The sequence below is a fragment of the Malaya genurostris genome, chromosome 1 (assembly GCF_030247185.1).
Source record: "Malaya genurostris strain Urasoe2022 chromosome 1, Malgen_1.1, whole genome shotgun sequence".
In the NCBI taxonomy this organism is placed as follows: Eukaryota; Metazoa; Arthropoda; class Insecta; order Diptera; family Culicidae; genus Malaya; species Malaya genurostris.
Window position 1 is genome coordinate 50,130,049 of NC_080570.1, and position 18,886 is coordinate 50,148,934.

Genomic DNA, 18,886 nt, shown 5'->3' on the forward strand with positions numbered 1-18,886 from the left:
CTCGTTTTGCTCATTTCAAGAATCGGAATTTCGCCCGTGCAGAAGCCATTACTATCCAGCTCTAATTTGAGCTAATTTGGCATCTTGTCATTATGCGAATTCTGTCCTGGAATGGCATAAGAGGTACAAGACGTTAAATACGTACCGAAGACAGTCAATCCACCAAGCTGCCCAGAACTTCACAGAAATAGAGAAGTATTGGGCTTTAGTTAAGTGGAAACTCTTCGAAACTAAGTAGAAAGCAAATGACACCGATGATTAAAAAAAAAAAAAAGATGGAGAATTGTCACCGCGGGCGTATCTGAGTATATTGCACGGAACCTAACTATGTTATTCTGAAATAAACGACCGGTTTTGTTGAATTATGTGTACATTTCTTTTATGGTAATATTTTGGTGTCAGAAATTTATCGTGGACAGGCTTTACTATGCCTCTGACTTCTGGGGTCTTTTGTGTTGTCAATCCGAGTAAGCTGAATAGAAGCATTTTACATGAGAGTTGGCCAATAGACGAGAGACTGAAACCAACGTATCCTCAGTTAGCCATTTTAGTGGGCGTAAGTTGCTGTTTCTGTATCAACGAAAACTATTCAGCCGGAAGCCATTATTTTGATTTGTTGTAATGGAAAGCTCTTTGCTCTATTCTATGCCGAGCACAATGCTAATAAATTATAGATTCTATTTTGAAAATTTTTAGTACTATGTACTAGGGTTTGATAGCAAAAAACCAATGTGTTAGTTTTTTGTTTTTTTCTCATCTATAACGATATAAATTTGGAATGTCAATAATTTACAATAGCAACAGCTCATAAGTATCCATCGTTCGTCAAGGGTTAAAACAAAGTACACTGGCTAATCACTCAGTGGTATCGAAACTCATTCCATTTGCTGCTGTTGATAATAGAGCTTTTATCACAACAATTGCTTTTCGATAACATTTTCCGCCCGAATGACATAACCAATCTAGCAAACTAAACATTGCAGTAACCCTTTCCGGTGCGGAGGGGGGTGGTTTGGTTTGATTTCCTTAGAACACTAACCCCTGCTCTGATTGCCCTTAACGCCCTGACATCTCGAGTGATTGATTCCCATTCAATAGATGAGAAGGATTAGAACTGGAATCGATATTAATTACGGATTATTTCCACCGAAATGCGCTTCGTCGCTGCCACCGACCGGTGCGGTGCTGTCAGGAGCTGTTTACAGTGTGATTGGCGTATCAAATTTCAAGCTCAAGGTGGTAAGCGATAATCAAAGTGGTTGAGTGGTGCGTGGTTTTCTAGAAGCATTAACCGGATCCCACCGAAGGAAAGTAATTCAGTGGAAACCGGTTCTCTCTCTCTCTCTCACGCAAACCACCCGCGTGTGGACTCCTAATGGGATCCCGGTAGGAGCAGCAGAAGCAGCAGCCGGATCCGGTAACAAAGTGGAACGCAAATTGAAATGAGCAGAATCTGCTACGTGCGTATGTTGTTTGGGTATGGACAGAACCGATAACGGCGTGCTTCCACTTGTCTTCCCCGCAGTTCCGCCTTAGATGTGGCCTGATCATTCAACGGCGTGAGAGTTTGGTTGTTTTGTGATTAAAATTTAATCGATTTTCCGGATCCGGATGGGACAACTTGATAGGAATTTACTGCCAGCCTGTCTGTGAATTGGGTTGGACTCGTTGGTAGATTGGACGAGGAGGCTTCAGGCAAAGTGTTAATATTCATAATGATGGTTAGTGGTGTAAGCGTTGAGATACTTTCCGCCGTTACTTTAGGCTGCTCATTTTATCGGGATTTAATTTGAATATCATACTGTCGGTCATTATACAGCCACCGTAATCCGCAGAACCACCGCAACCGAAACCTAATTCACTGTTTGTTCTAACTTTGCTGGAAACTAAACTTTATGGATCACTCTGGCCAACAACCGTACCTGTCCTCCATGCGGCACTTGTTTTCCCGCACCTTGCAGTGCGTTTTAAAGTCCTCGAACAGTTTGATGCACTTGCGTTCCTGCTGACAGACGGACAACGCGTGATTGCACGTCGGAAGGGCGTCCACCGGGTAGGGGTCTTTTTCTGGAAGCGAAAAGGGGGGAAAATGTGTTTATTAGTAATCAACAATTTAGCATGAGCTCTTTTTATTGCATTAATGGTATATTACAGTGTTTGATGAATGTATGCAAACGTAATTAGTAGCTTTTTGGTTCCTACACTACATTGCTAGTAACGGGGAGCCAGAATCAGAACTAATTTGCTCAAGTGGCACGTTCCCCTAGTTATAGTTCTGAAACGATTAACAAGTTGAGTTTTAAATTTAAATAATCAATATTTTCGCAAAAAATTTATTCAGGATTTGAGTTGTAATTCCGATGTTCCGAATAGTTCTTCAGTAACACCGCTTCAACCCTACACATAGAAGATTTTCAAACAAGATTTATGTTTATTTCAAACTATAAATGTTTTTGATTCAATCAATTCTATTGTTAAGGGGGGAGTAAGAGATAATTTAAATAAAAAACACTTTTCTTTTGCAAATGTTCACGGAAAAACAGCTTAAGCAAATTTATTCAAACTATATTTACATTATAGAGCATTACTTAAAAAATACTTAGTTCAATTTCCGTATAATAATATTAAAAATAAGGCGGTAACAGAGCATTCCCTAAAACCAACTCGATAACACTCGGCGTAGAATTATCTGAAATCAAAAATGTTCTTAAATTTACTTAAAGTACGAGTTTACGATTTTCCGAAACTGTTTATCCTTTCACTCTGTTTACTTTACGTTAAGTTTATTTATGAGTTGAAACACACATTATTGTATAAAAATATCGAACATTAATTAAATAACTGCCTGTTTCCTCTAACGTTTTCTATACGTTAGAGTTAGCGCCTTATCCTGAGGTGTTGCATCTCACCCTGATTTGTATGTTTTATTCACAAGTTCATCAAGAATCAAAGGCTATAGCAGGATAAGCATGTGAAATCTGCCCCCAAAGGGAATTCATATTGTTATACCACATTCGAAAGGTCATAGACTGGAAAGAATTTTCTAAAAGTTTCAACCTAGGGTGGTTCAATTGATTTTTATTTTATTTGATTTTTGAAGAAATTATCCAAATAATTTGAACAAAATCAGGTATATTTAAGGCATTATAGGGAAGGTTTACAATTTTCAAAATTTTTGAAAATGTATTTCTTCCATTAAAAATACTTCAAAATTTTGAAACATAATTTTTTCCTCTTCCAATTTTTGCACCACCCCAGATTTTTTAATGATAAATAAAAAATTTTTGGACATGCTATGTTTTGATACTTTTAAAATATGTGGACGACCACAATATTTGATTTTTTCTAAAAAATAAATAAAAGTGCGTCCCCATCAAGTTCTGTTAGAAGGAAACGCATAATGCTTTGTTCTAGTAGTTTATGCAACTCAAGCTCAGGGCTTAGGTTTAAGTAACGAAAAGGAGAAAATGAGTTTCAACCTAGGCATAATACATACAAGATCATACTTTGGGTACAACCTAGAAAGCTACGAAGCAAGAACTTACTGGTATGTGATTCATATATGAATGGTAGTGATATATGAACGTCGCGAGTATCACACATATGAAATTCGGTTACCGCAGTCAAGAACTAGAGCGGGTGTCAGTTTTTCACGTGTTGCTGATGGATGTAATGCATCTGCACTGCACTGATGAGTCAAAGACGAAACGTAAAAATAATAAAAACGGTTATGTGCCCTAGCACAAAATTTGGCTAACCCCTAAATGAAAAAAATTGTTAATATTTTTTAATTAAAATAGCACTGCCAAAGATGAAAATTAAAATAAATCGTTTATTCCAAAAACCTTTTTCATGCGAAATTCATTTTGTCAAATAAAAGTATTGCATAAGTTTTTATTGTTTTTATCAAGAATTTGAACAAATTTATCCACTAGGTCAGAAAAAATATCTGGTTCAGTAGTTTTAGGCAACAATATATACAACATCAAAGCAATAAAACATATCATTGTGTATAAAATGTTCAAAACGACGTATGAAACATTGAGAGATTCTCTTTGTTTACTTTCTCTTTCGATTATTGCAAAAGATTCCTGCTTTTTTCGGTAATTTCTCCAGAGCAGATTAAAAGATGATAGCTTTAGTTATTATTATCGGTAAATAATTGGAGAGAAGGATTGCTAAGAGTGCCGTAATAATCAAAAGAGAAAGTAAACAAAGAGAATCTCTCATTGTTACATACGTCGTTTTGAACATTTTATACAGAATTTGAGTTTTCACTGTTCTCCATCTAAGATAGAGGTTTTCACTTGTCAATACACTTAAAGTGTATGTGAGGATCCTATTCATTCTAGAGGATGTTCGCATTACATTCAATTTCGTCACGTTAAATTTTCGCTTTGACATTCAAATGGTTCTCACGTGATTTTTCCAGTGATTCTGACGAGAATTTTTTTTTGAGTGTAGAGATCAAGAGTTTGCTTCACCACTTTTTGTACCTCCAAATGTTTATGATGTGTGTTGATAGATAAATTCCTAGATTTCTGTAGAAATTGTCAGATTTCTAGAGATTTCTGCGGACCCATAAATATTTGGAATTTATCGAAATACGAATATCTACGAAGCTTTCCGCAGATCTGACATCGCTGGTTCGGGTACATACTGAATCGGCTGCGAAGTCTGTTGAAACAGAAGGTCAAATTCCACTACAGGAATGTAATACCAAGGCTAAACGAACATAACATAACCTCACAAAGTTCACCGAATGAACATAATTTGACAACTAACGGTGGTTTGTTTACATGTTCATTCTAATTTGAATGCGTGTTGTTAGGTTTTGCACGATGACGACACAAATGAGCTGTCGATGAATCAAATTCATTTTGGACAGTTGCCGTGTGCTTGTTTTGTTTTGCAACTGCAAATTAAAAATAAAAAACGACGAAAAAGTGCCTGTTAAAAACGTGTTCCACAGTGAAAAGAACTAAAAAGATTGCCCTGTATGTGTTTCCAGCATCAATAAGCAATATATGTATAAATCTGTTTATTGTGAGGCGACTTGCAATTTTTACATTCAAACGTTGAATCTCTGATGAACTTTTAAACTGTAAACAAATACACGTCGACTGTCAAAAAAAGTTCATTCTGTTCATTTTGTGAGGTTATGTCATGTTTGTACAAAACCTAATTAGGTTTTGCACGATGACAACACGAATGAGCTACCGATGAATCAAGTTCATCTTTTGACAGCTATCAGTGGTTTATTCACATATCTATTAACACGTATTCAAATTAGAATGAACATATAAACAAACCACTGATAGCTGTAAAAATTAGTTCATTTTGTTCATTTTTATGAGGTTATGTTATGTTCGTGCTAAACCTAATTTTAAATGTAAACATACCACCGGTACAAGTAAAACGTCATCTTAATTCATAACGAATTCATTTGTGATGTCATCTTGCAAAAACAAATAACGCTAGCAAAATCAACAACCTAACGATCAAAATCAAAAACCTAACGATCGAACTACATTCGATCGAACCCGCATACGCATGGCTGCCAGACGGCTGACTAAACGCTGCCAGCTGGAAAAATATGGCTGGCAGACATTCTGGTGACCGGCTGCCTCACCGCTGCCAGGAATACAACTCAAACGATACAACCGTATCCACCAGGATTTTTCCACATTGAAATCTTTGACATTTTCAGCGAAGGTGAGAAGATGAAAACGCTCGGCTAACTTGGATACAGGCGACTTTGTTTTGTCAAATTGGATTTGACAACCGTAACTGAATCAATTTTGGTAGCCTTCTGGTGGCCATGGCTGCCCAGGTAGCCAAAACGCTATGCGGGAAAAATCGATTCGTCGTTTTTCGAATTATTTTGCACAGCCTACTTTTACAGTAGAGCCAACTTACACTATTTCCATTATTCAGTCGAGTCTCTCTTCTATTTTCTAACGGGTGGCAACTAAAATTTTGGAATTTCTTTCTCAAGCTGTCAAAAAAAGTACGGGTGAGTAATGTCAGAGACATAACTGGATGTCGTGAATACGAATAAAACTGACACGATTTCTTTACACTTTCGAATTCAAATTGATAGTTGATCGATTGTGTGAATTGCGAAACTTTCCCCCTTTTCACTACTAAAATTTTCAACGATTTTTGACGTCGATTATCTCATTTCGGATTTGCATATTTCATTGAAAGAAACTATCAAGATGCTGTACAGGATTCATTTATGCCTTTTAGAAGGACCAAATTGTGGAATTCTCTACACGGGTAAAATTCCTATTTTAGAAATGAGAAAAACGAGTCATAATTTGAGGAAACTAATATATTTTCATGTTATGATAATACACCATGATTAAAATTTCTCGGATCATGATCCATTTGAACTGATTTCGATGAAATTTAAACGTAACGCACTTGAAGTTGTTGGGTATAACTTCAGGCGTGTTTTTGCTACGATAGTAATTTTTGCAACATAAATTCAGGCGTTATGTGTGATTTTTGCAACGATGGTCATTTTTGCAATATAAATTCAGTGAAAAGCACGACGAACTTCTTTTAAAATGTAAATATTCTGTTTTTGAAAAACGACGACGCAAGAGATAACGTGTTTACTTGCGTTCATTACTTCAGTTTTGATTTTGTGTTTCAGAATTTAAACACTTAAACGAACTGCATGAGAAAACATGAGTGCATCAAGCCTCTTAAAAAGAAATTCTATGTCGAATTCTTGCAAAAAAATCGTCTTATTCATAATATTTAGGTGCATCAATACAGCTTGTGTTGTTATATCTATGAAACAAATTAATCAAAGTGGTTGAACAAAATATTTTTCTGATTTTCGTTAGATGGTGTTCCAAATTCACAATCGAATTAAACGCTAGCTCTCGGAATATTATTCTAGTAACAACGATCACATCAAATATGTAAGAATACATTCGAATAAAATGTAACATTGATGTTTGTCAAATGAAAAGTGTAGCCTTGCTAATTCTCTTATTATGTCAATTTCCGGTTCATTATCTTTATTTTTATGTTATGTTGGTAAAACAACACGATTATTAAATAACATGCTCCAGGACCAAGTAAACATTTTCAGTAGGTCTTGCTTTTCAATGTCTGCTTTTTGCTTTACCATTAATCTATTAAACTATCACATCACTTGAGGCAGAGGGTTCAAAGTGATATCCGGGTAGAAAATTAGAGTTACGAGCTTTGAAAGAAATGCATTATTCAAGTAACGTATTTTAGAACCATGATTAATTTTCGTGAAAGTAGAGTTATTGATCATGATTTCATGATAAGTTAAAATGATTGGTTTCTTGATTTTCTAATCTTAACAGCAGTAACGGATTTCTTTCCGTGTACGATATTTAGCACAGCGAAAAGTGTACGAAGCAAATCAAATTATTTTTGATTTTCACTAAACTGATGATTTCTACCTTCGATTTGCAAAGAAGTAATCTTAATAGTTCTTTAGATAACATTTAAAGCCATTAGAATGGCTGATTTTATATAATGTTGTCCACTTTTCGTTTCTTGTTTCCTTTCTCTTCAGCAGCTAATGCAATCGTTCTTGCTTGAATTGAAACTAGCTTTGCGAACAAACCGACACATTCGCTCGCAGTGCCAAATTATGCGAAATGCGTCTTCTCGCCTTGACGACCGGAAGGCAAATGAGAACTACGACCTGAGCGTTTGAGGTTTTTAACCTCGCATGTGCGCTCTCCGATGCCGCTGTTTGAATGCGTCTTCTCACCCCGACGTCTGCTTTCATCCAACGCACAAGAAGAAATGATCGATTTTCGACCACGGTTCCCCTTTTATAACAGGTCAGTTGAAGATATGTGACTGACTACATCAAAATCGTCGTCCTTGCGCGAAAAACCCAAGCAAAAGTAAAGATTTTTCCGTGTTGTTTTAAAATTTTCAGAAAACTTAATTTTTGAGTTGTTTGTGGTTATCTCACACCGTGCCAAATGTTATCCTAAATTCCTGATCATATTTTTGATGAAATAGTGAAAGAATTATGTTGCTGCCATTAATACAAGTCGAGATATTCACGATTAAGTTCTGCCCATTCTTCCATATGGCTAATTTTGAAAAGGCGTCCCATAGTAAAGTAAGTCGTATTCATGACAAAAGACAAACATACTTGGTGAAGATCTGATTTATTGAAATTAAAGATACATTGCTCATTGTTGAAAAAAAATTAGTGAACATTTGAAAACGGTCCGTAATCGGATGTTCGGCGAAGCTTCCGTTTGATGTCGGAACAGATTAATTTTGTACTTTCGCAGTACCACATTAGTATTTATTTCTAGGTACATCTAGTTTATCGTGTGGTTTGTCTATGATTTCTGTGAACCTGATCCAAGTGAGAAAAAATTGTGCAGTGTTCCGCATCCATTGTTTTGGTTTCCGTTACAAACTCTATACATAGTACATAATAAAACTGATTTCAACCGACGATTTAAACCGGGAGTGAAATAAAACTGAAGTGGTGGATGAAATAATGTTATGAGCTAAGAGAAATTTAAAAACCTTTTTAAAGAACGAGGCTGCATCGAGAATGAGAACGAAACAAATACATGTACATATGTGCACTATAGTGCTGCTCCTGTGTACGCCCATTGTTGTCCTCTAGTCAACCAAGCGAGCAAGACGTTCGGGCAGGAATGCAGATTTGCATTAAATTTTCATTTCGCAAATAACCAAGCAGAGAAAACAAAAATCGGCCAAACATCCCATATGAAATTCTGCCGGGGCAGTTTTACATACATACATGCTTTCCTTCTTCCTACCAAGTCTCGGAGGGGCGCTGCTCTGCTGATAGGTACAAAAGCAAAGCCGGCTCCCAATAGGATAAGCAAATGATATGTTTGCCACCCGGCCGCTCCTAATCCGCCGAAGATGGTCTCGATTGCGGGCCAAGTTTACCGAAATTCTCTAATAAAATTTCATATGACTTTTCATATTTTTATACATGCATCTGTTTGCAAATTTCTCAAGAAGCACGCCGCCACATGCTTTTGCGATCCGATCTGTTTATCTTGTTGCTAGCCACCATCCAGCTTCGGAAGGCAGGAGAAGAAAAAAAAAATGAACAGAAGCTGCTATAAGGCAAAACGCAGAAGCGCAGCACCAGCAGCAGCTGAAGCAAAGTTTGCTAAAATATAGCTCGAAATTTGAACAATATGGAAATTCAAGTGCTCCTTAGTGAGCTTCTTTCTTTCTTTTTTCCTATACCACCGAGGACGACGACAACGATGACGACGCCGACGACGGCGGCTAGTTCGAACGGAATTTACTCTTAGCCTTGTCCAACCGACTGGGTCGACTCGTTTCGGATGCTATAAAGTGCTAAACATCTTTAATATCAATCGGATTCCTGTGATCGGATTGCTGGCTGAGGATGGCAGAAACAACAACCCATGCGAGTAGCAGCAGCAGCAGCAGCAGCAACAGCAGAATGGAAACGAAGCGGACCATTTGAATGAATATGTATTTTAGTGACAGGGATGAAATGATTCTGAATCGTAATGTGTATGAAAAAATAATGTGATTGGATAGTTCAGCCGAGAATCGAAATTTTGACAGAGGACAACGATCGTGAGATATGATTCGTTGGTTGGAACCGTAAACTGTAAATTTAATTCCAAATTTGATTATATACGTTTTAATCACGTGGTCGCTGACTTCTCGGTCCAGAGAAACTTTTAGACATTCTGTGCGGGATTGGGATCCGAACCTAGGTAGGCTGATAGCACTAGTTACTCAAAATCATGCCAAAAAAACAGTTATAGAATTCAGAATTAGGATTCAGATCCAGAATCAAAATTTTGAATTCTGAACCTGTAATCTCAGGCTGCTGCTGGTTGGGGGCAACTGCTCCAAAAAGCAAATGAGAGCGTGATTCTGCGATGCCAGATAGATGTCATTTCCGTAGTTTGATATTTTTCCCGAGGGTGCAAATCACGAAACGTACAAGAGAAGACTTTTTTTTCTCACCAGACAAAATAGATTCCGTAGATGTTCAGTAGAAAAATTTTCAATTTTCGTGGATGTTGTCTAAGGATCCGTTGAAAACCGTAGATCTACGAAAATGTCCGTGGATCTGACATCGCTGGCGCGACCTGAACGTTCGAGGCTTTATATCAAAGAGAAGGTCTGTATTTGCTGCTACTGGTTGAGACTGAACGAGACGGAATTGGTAAAAATTTGTTATACAATTAGTTTATGAAAGCATTATTTTCTTCGGGGTTTTTTCGGTAAAGTCATTTGAATTAGATTAATTTTTAGATTAGTATGATACTGCTACAAAAATCCGATGAAATGCCACCGTAATCATTGATGTACATGAAGATGCAATTCTACCGTCATTTAGAACACAGACCCGCCATTCAGCGCCGACCGTAACAATTATTTTTCATGTCTAAGAGACGCTCTCTTCTCGATTGTAGAGGTACATATTGGCCTACAAAAACTGCTCAGAGAGCAAACCAGCCAGCCTCTTGAAGAGCAAAAATTAGATTCTCTAAAAGCCTTCGGTTCCCCTTTCTCCCTGAGATTACCATTCCCGAAAATTAGCTTTTGGGAGATCCATATTTAAATATTACTATTTATTGCACTGATATCGCATTTTGTGATGTTTTGACTAGTATATATTCTTTGAAATCTATATAGGAACACGAAATCAAAATACGAAATAAACGGGTGAACAGTGTTCGGGTCGCATCAATTCGAATAGATAAAACCATACAAGATACAATTCAAAAGTTTCAGGACTTTTTAAACAGCACGGCTCCCAGTGTCGCCATCTGTCATAAATTTGTATCCGTAATATTGGCTCCAAGTATGCTCATTTTCCGACTGACACTACAAATGTACTGTCAGCGATATCTCGGCTTCTATACGTCCAAATGTCATGAAAATTTTATATAACAACACTGAAGGATACACAATTGACGGATAAAAGTTACAGACAGATGGCAACACCAGGAGCCATGCTGTTTGAGAAGTCCTGGAACTTTGGAATTGTACCGTGTATATTTGAGATATTTGGTGGTCGAAACTTTAATAAATAACGAACAATGTATAATTTTCCATGTTTACCTAGCCGTACTCATAGCTTCCCCTAACAGAGATGACAGTTTCGTTTATATTAAATCTCTTTGAATTTCGCATAAAATGGATGTGACTATTTAAACTGAGCCTCTTCCCACAATCGAAATTCTGTGCATTCTGTGTAGTTCGTGGAAAAGGATCCTACGCTCATTAGCTTTCTGTGGATTTTTATGCGCCGTTCGCCTTGCATGAAAGATAAAGATTTTTGTCGGAGTTCTGCTGATTTATTCCATTCGAGTTGCTAAACGACCTCGATCATCGCGTGCACTCGAACGACCGAAATTAGCTCTGCGCCAAATTCGTATTACTGTTTTTGAATTAGTTGATTTTAACAACAAAATTTCCAAAATAACTATGAAATTAGTTAAAATTTGGAATTTACTTTGCTGAAAAAACTCTTATTTTTGGAGAATGTGTTTAGTTGGCGAATACCCTGGACACAAACCAGCAATATTTCAATCCAACACGAAATTCTCATTGACAACTAATTTTGTTATTAAAATCAGATAATTTGTTTCTATTTATCTATGACCATCATTACTGAAGGACAACACAAAAAAAAAAAAACAAAAATGAAATGGGTTTTATTAACAAGTTTATTAGCCAAAAACTCATGAGAAGTGTCAAAGAAAAACAATCCATTTACGCGGAACAGTGAAGCGAGTTTCGAATGTTGCACTCTAATTGTATATGTCAAATGATGTGTTTGTATCTTCCAAACTTTCGGGATACGCCGTCCAGTGTACTACTTGTATTCGGTTTTTGTTTTTCGAGTGCTCAAAGTTTTCAGTGAGAAAGTCGATTTCGCGAAGTCGAATGAAGGAAACAGCGATTTAGAAGAAAAACTTTCAAAAAGAAGTTTATGTTTCGTATATATCATTTTCTCCAATACAACATCGTATTCATACCTGCCAATATAGAAAACACAACCGCGACTGAAATTTTTTTTCGGTAGTAGTGTGCCATCTAGTGGCTAGTAGTCATTACGGTGTTAACATTTTCTCGGTGATAGAGCGCCATATAGCTGCAAATTGCAGAAGCCAATTCAACCATTCATATTGGTTGAAACCAACATTTTACTTCTCTAATTCAACTAAAAAATTAGTTGAATAGAAATGATGTGTGCCTTAGCTAAGAAATGACAGCACGTTTAATTGGTGAATTCAACTAAAAAATAGCCATTTCAACAAATATTTTATTATTATTATTAAGGGAATTAGAATTAAAAAATCTAAATTAGCAAAAGTAAGATATTTTTAGTTGTCTCAAAAAATAACTAACTAAAATCAGCAAATCAACTAATTTTTTCCCCAAAATGCTGATTTCGGTCTTTCCGTGTGCTGGATGATTTTTATCAGGGGTGACATTATTCATCCAAGTAGAATCGACTAGTCCGTAAAAACAAAGCAAAGTCATGGCATTACATTCCTTTTAAGGAATTTGACCTTTCTGTTTCAATAGATTTCGCAGCCGATTCTTAGCGTTCCAGGTCGGGGCTCAAACATACGATAACTGATTTGTAAGACCAGTGCCCTATGCATAGAATTGCCAACCCTTGTCCGTACAAGGACTCGTACAGAAAGTGTTTCATTTTTAATTGACTTATGTTGAAACAACACCTCTTACCACCAGCATAAAAAACTAACGATACTTTTTAGGGAATTCAAAATTTTGAAAAAAATACCGAAAGTATTTCACCTCGATACTAATAAGAATATGAGGAACAAAAAACAAAAAAAATGATTCCCAAATGTTCAAAACAGAAACTAACATTGAATTTGACAGTTCGAACAAACCAAAGATCTATTCCTTGTAGTGTTTCATGTTATGTACATTTGGGTACCAATATATCTCAAATTTCAGTTCAGTTCAGCTAAAGCATCTAAAAAAATCCCAATTCGAAATTTTAGCTAAATCGGAAAAAGATTAAAATTTTTGATCGTCCATAAGGGGTGTAGGATATTTTCCTGGTTCCAAATGTCTTAAAATTGTCTGAAACGTCGAGGTTCCAAATGTCTGAAAATTGTTTGAAATATCATCTCAAATAATTTATTTTTGTAAAAAACAGAATCTGGAAAATTTGAAAATTCTTGGATCGTAAATTTATTTTTAATGTCAAATATCCTGAAATTTCTTTAAATATCGAAATGACACCAGATCTCGACATTTTATGCAATTCTAGGACATATGAATTCAAAAAAAGTTTCGATTCAGGATTTTCAGAGTCGACTTTTTCCAAAAACATATTTTTTTGAGATGTTGTCATCTCGAAGTTTAAGGAAAAATATTTCGCTTTCGGAAAGCTCAAGTTTCGTGGTAGATTTTTTTAAAATCTTTTGTGGGGTGACACTAGATCTCTATGTTTCATGCAATTCTATTGCATCTATCAAAAAAAATTCAAATTTTCGATCTGAAACAGGATTTTTTTTGAAATTTTAGAAATGTTTGATTTGAAAATTTTCAATGTTCGATTCGGAAATCTCAATTTTTTTTAAATTCCAAAATCAATTAAAAAAAAATATTTCTAAAATTTTAGGTCTCAGAGTTCCAGGCAAAATTTCGATTATGGAATTCTATTGTTTTATCACGGCTACCATCCATTCCTCTTTTCACAAGTAATATTATAGGTTTTAGGTCGTTTTGAAGCTTTCATAAAGCTTTTTGCATGATCTTGGCAACCTAGTAAGAACAACTTACCAACATAAAATATCTAGAGCGAGGATTAAATAGTTAAACATTGTTAATTAAATTGTCTCACAAAACTACTTTCGTGTCAATGTTAATTCAAAAAGTTAAGTGTAATTTGAATTAAAGGAAAATTTTATATCCACTATCTTGAAGGTCTACAGTTGCATTTATTAGATTTCAGAATACAGAAAAGAAGGAAAGTTAAAGCACCTAAAATAATGCCTATGCAACACTCAAAAGAGCTACAAATATTTACTACGATTGAAAATGTTACTTGAGATAACCTTACAGAAAAAAGAAATAATGTGTGTTCGTCTTTATGGTGTTTGTTAAAAAAATGAAGCCGCAAAAATGGAATACAATGTTTATGGCAATTTATCGTTTTACTGGTTTTACTACATAAATGTCGCCGTTTACTATCAAATTCAGCAGGGACTGATATGCGTGTATGGGCAGTAAATCAAAGCATGCAGTATTCTTTTGAAGTGATGATTTGATATCATCAATCAACTTTGAAATCAAAATTTTCTGTCGGCTTTGATGTCAAATGCAGATAAATTAGTTGTGAACGTACTAAAATTGCTTATTTTTACATCTGTTGGATTATTTTTACATCTATTTACGTGATTTTCTTTAACTGTATACACCTAACAAGCGTGTAAATTTATGATTCCCTCGTATGTCAAAAATGACTCAATTCTACACTTTACGCTTAGAAAAAGTTATTCAAAAATGAGTAAGATCCTACTTATATTTAGAAAAAGCCTGAAACAGAGTAACTCCTAAGTAAAATTTTGCTTCTTTGACTAAAAAATTACTCAAATTGAGATGATCATTCATGATTTAATATTTAATTAATATGAATTACAGAAATATTTTATTAATATGAATTATAGAGTATTGAGTGTGTAAACCCTCAGTTTCAAGTGTGTATTTCTATAAGTGATGTTTTGAAAAGGAGCATATACCTTGACACTATTCAGTAAGCTCTTCTAGTTTGGAAATTTTGTTGGTTATTTGAAAAACAAATTCAGTTCGAATACATCCGTTTCGGAAGCATCGGAAACTCTAACTTGTATTCAAATGTCTTATTGAGTCTTATAATCCCACTAGATTCTGTTCGATATAATCGAGATCCACCTTCCTGACTGGAAATACAGGGTGAATGTTTAAATTTTTCAAATATAGACAAATTTTTGTAGTAGCGGTCAAAAACTGCAAAACAATACTCACTTCGATTTCGCAGAGAGGATGAGGGCGATTTTCTCACAAATAAATTCATATAGTTAAAAAAATTCTATGAAATTTCTTCCAAATCCGACTCATAAAACTTTGAAATGAACTCGCAACGATTTTTCAGATATGGCTTAAAATTTTGGAAAAAAAATATGCGCAATCGTGATCCAAATTGGGCGAATAAGGTGGATGGGGGGATGTTAGCTTTCCAAGGGATTTCATGAAAAGTATACCTTTCCGATCCTAGCTTCCCTAGGCCGCTTCGGAGCTCTCGCTTCAATACATTGTGGGATTCAATACATTCTGTTTTTTGGCGTTAAATACTGAATCCAAATTTCGTCAACAGTTCCAAACGATACCAAAAGTCCAACCGAATCAGTACAGACAAACATGCTTTCCAAAGTGCGCTTGCGTTCATCGTTTTGACCCTGAGTAAGCTTACCATCCAGCGACAGATTTTTTTTTCATCTTCTTCAGAATCTTACTCAAACTATCTGTTAAACTATCAAACTAACTCAGCCACCGGCAGTAAATAAGTTCGAACTAAAAGATTTTGAGTTTCGTATTATCGCCAGCAAGTGTGAATAGATAATTTTCGATATTTTGGTATGCTTCTAAGCGTGTTTCTGAACAAAAAGAAATATTTTTTATGCGGGGGTTACGTACCGTACAAAAAAAAAAACACGCAAAAAACGCGTAACTTAGAAAATCCATGTCATGTTCGGGTAAAACCTAATATTACTAAAAATCATTCCAACTTCTTCTGAAAATGCGCTCGAAAATGCACTTCAACACTGGAAGCGGCTCACGTTTGTGTCCTCTTACATGGTTTACCCTTTGCACCGGTCAACGGGCAATGTTATGCAAATCAGATTTCAATTTCTTATATAGATGTAGAAGCATTTCTACGCTCTCAGTAGTGTGGCATCGATCGATTAAGGACTATGCAATGCATCGCTGGGTTTACTTGACGATTGAGGCAAAACTCTTTACTCTCGTTTCGAAACGTTGTAAAATGCCAAACATAAGATAAATTGTTATTGAAGATACCCTTTGAGTCGAGATGCTAGTGAAAAGAGTCGTTCTTGAAATGCGTTCAATTAAATTGAAATGTAAGAACTCTTCACCGAAATTGAGTATGGAAATATATTTATATGTTTCAAGCAATTTTTCTTCAACTGGCATACTTTCTGGAATCGGTGAAACAGAGTATGATGCGCTGGCATTTGTGGTAATTGAAGTCTACTTAAACAGAAGGTCAAGCTCCGCATTAATAAACTTCGCAGTCGATTTTTAGTATACATATACCACTCTTTGGTAAGTACTTTGTTTTCATTAACACTAAGGATACTTGTCAGGGTGAGTTAAGTGATATTTTTGAAACGAAATAGATTATGGTTTTGCAATATTTTTTATATTTTTCAAAGAAATTATGATTCAATACAAGATTGAGAATCGGCCATGCCATCTCTAAGAAAAGTGTAATTTGAAGTTGGAATTTTTACACTAATATGTTAACTCTATATAATACCGGAACCAGTAGACAAACCGAAATGAAATTCAGAACTTTTGTAAAGGGCTCTTAAACCATTCATTTGAATCTAAATTTGTAAAAATCGGTCACGCTATCTATGAAAAAGGTTAGTACATACATTTCCATTTTCTTGCACATTTTCCGCCATAACTCCGGAACTGGAAGTCAGATCCAAACAAAATTCAGGAATTTTGTTTGGGACCATAAGAACTTTCATTTGAATCAAAGTTTGTGAAAATCGGTTCAGCCATCTCCGAGAAAGGTGGTGCACTTATTTTCACATATTATTGCACATTTTACCCCTTAATTCCAAAATCCCAAGTCGGATCCAAATAATATTTAGGAATTTTGTATGGAACCACAATATATTTCATTTGAATCTAAGTTTGTGAAAAACGGTTATGCCTTATATGCCATATTAAGTAAGGCAAAACAAGTTTTCGTTGAACTATGCCGTTTTGCAAGGAATCGTTGTAACTTGTAAGATGACAACAGCGCCAAAATTCATGTTTGAATACTTGAAGATTTAACCGAATAACATCAAATTTGAAATTTCTTTTGTAAAATTTTCGTTTTTAGCAAGTACTGAAAACCAAAACTTTATATAATTATGAGTAATCTCTTTTGAAAAATGAAGAAATGGCTGCTAAACATCTCGAAAACCACGAGCAATCAAATATTCATCACTCATTTAGCTGCTTTTGTATCAAAAGGAACATGAGCTTGTTTGGACGAATTTCTCGCTCAATCGTATTCAGAGTTTGCAGCACTCTCTCAGATTTTAAGGGCTAAGGCCAGTGTGTTTTAGGGTGTTTTAGAGGGCTATTTTTACGCTTCAAATCTGATTTTCTCAGAAACGGTGACGAATATAAAAAAACCTGTTTTAATCCACCTAGTGGTGTAATGATGCCTTTCTCATATCATATCATACTATCATATATAATACTGTGGTATTCTTCAAAATAATTCTCTGCGATTTTTGAAAGAATAACCGAAATCGGTTTGTTTGACCGCCTACTGACAAAAACTATCAATTGGATTGAGATTTGAGGTCGATTAATTTCTAAATTTGTTAAGGTTTTTCCCCCATTTTCAGTGATGGTATACAATTTTTAACCCACTTTACCCTATATTTCCGGATCCGGAAGTCGGATCCGCATGAAATTCAGGAATTACGTATGGGACCACAGGACCTTTCATTTGAATCTAAGTTTGTGAAAATCGGTCGCGCCATCTATGAGAAAACTTGGAACACATATTTTCTTTTTTGCACATTTTACCCCATAACTCCCGAACCGGAAGTCGGATCCAAACAATATTCAAGAATTTTTTATGGGACCTCAAGATCTTCCATTTGAACCTAAGTTTGTGAAAATCGGTTCTGCCATCTCTGGGAAAAGTTAGTGCACTTATCTTCACAATTTTTTGCACATTTTACCCCATAATTCCGGAACCGGAAACGGATCCAAATAATATTCAGGAATTTTGTATGGGACCACAAGACCTTTCATTTGAATCTAAGTTTGCGAAAATCGGTTCAGCCATCTCCGAGAAAAGTTAGTGCAAAAAAACGTTACATACACACATACGTACACACACACACACACACACACACACACACACACACACACACACACACACACACACATACATACACACACAGACATTTTGCGTACTCGACTAACTGAGTCGAATGGTATATGACACTCGGCCCTCCGGGCCTCGGTTCAAAAGTCGGTTTTCACAGTGATTGCATAACCTTTCTATATGAGCAAGGCAAAAACTCAACTAACAATCTCTTAGAAAATTAGTTTAGATTATTCTGTGAAAATTTAATGATTCATTGACTTTAGCGGTCGGGAAAGTCTTTTTTCTGAAGGAAGAATTGCATAGCTGAAAACGCCGTCTTTCAACTTGTTCATTGAATATCTCGCCTTCAAAAGCATGGATCAAAAATCTATTCTGACAATGTCTAGATAATTTAATTAAGATGCGATTAGTGCATAAAAACATAGGTGTTGTCGCGATAAAAATACAGTGAATGTTATTTTTTTGAAGGTGAGTCGATTTCTAAGCACGCGCCATTGTTTCTGCTTCAGTTTTCTGGTAACGTAACGAAACATGAGAGAGAAATAAAATCGGCTCAGCAAGGCTGCCAAAGAAGCGGTAGCTTTTTTTGGATGCAGACACATTTTATGCAAACTTGTAACCGAAAATATTGAAACTTTTCTGGTCACCCGGCCAACCGACAGTCATTTTGTACATATGCGTGAGAGCATGGAGAGAAAT

The 18,886-nt window shown here is 35.7% G+C and overlaps 1 protein-coding gene across 12 annotated transcripts in view; it reads right to left on the minus strand.

Moving 5' to 3' along the window:
- Positions 1 to 18,886, minus strand: part of LOC131439242 (uncharacterized) — a 684,657-nt gene that overhangs the window by 117,148 nt on the left and 548,623 nt on the right. For all 12 annotated transcript variants that reach the window (XM_058610111.1, XM_058610057.1, XM_058610049.1 and 9 more), the window contains exon 5: positions 1,923 to 2,067. In XM_058610111.1, coding sequence (XP_058466094.1) covers positions 1,923 to 2,067 — 145 coding nt within the window. The remainder of the gene's footprint in view (positions 1 to 1,922; positions 2,068 to 18,886) is intronic.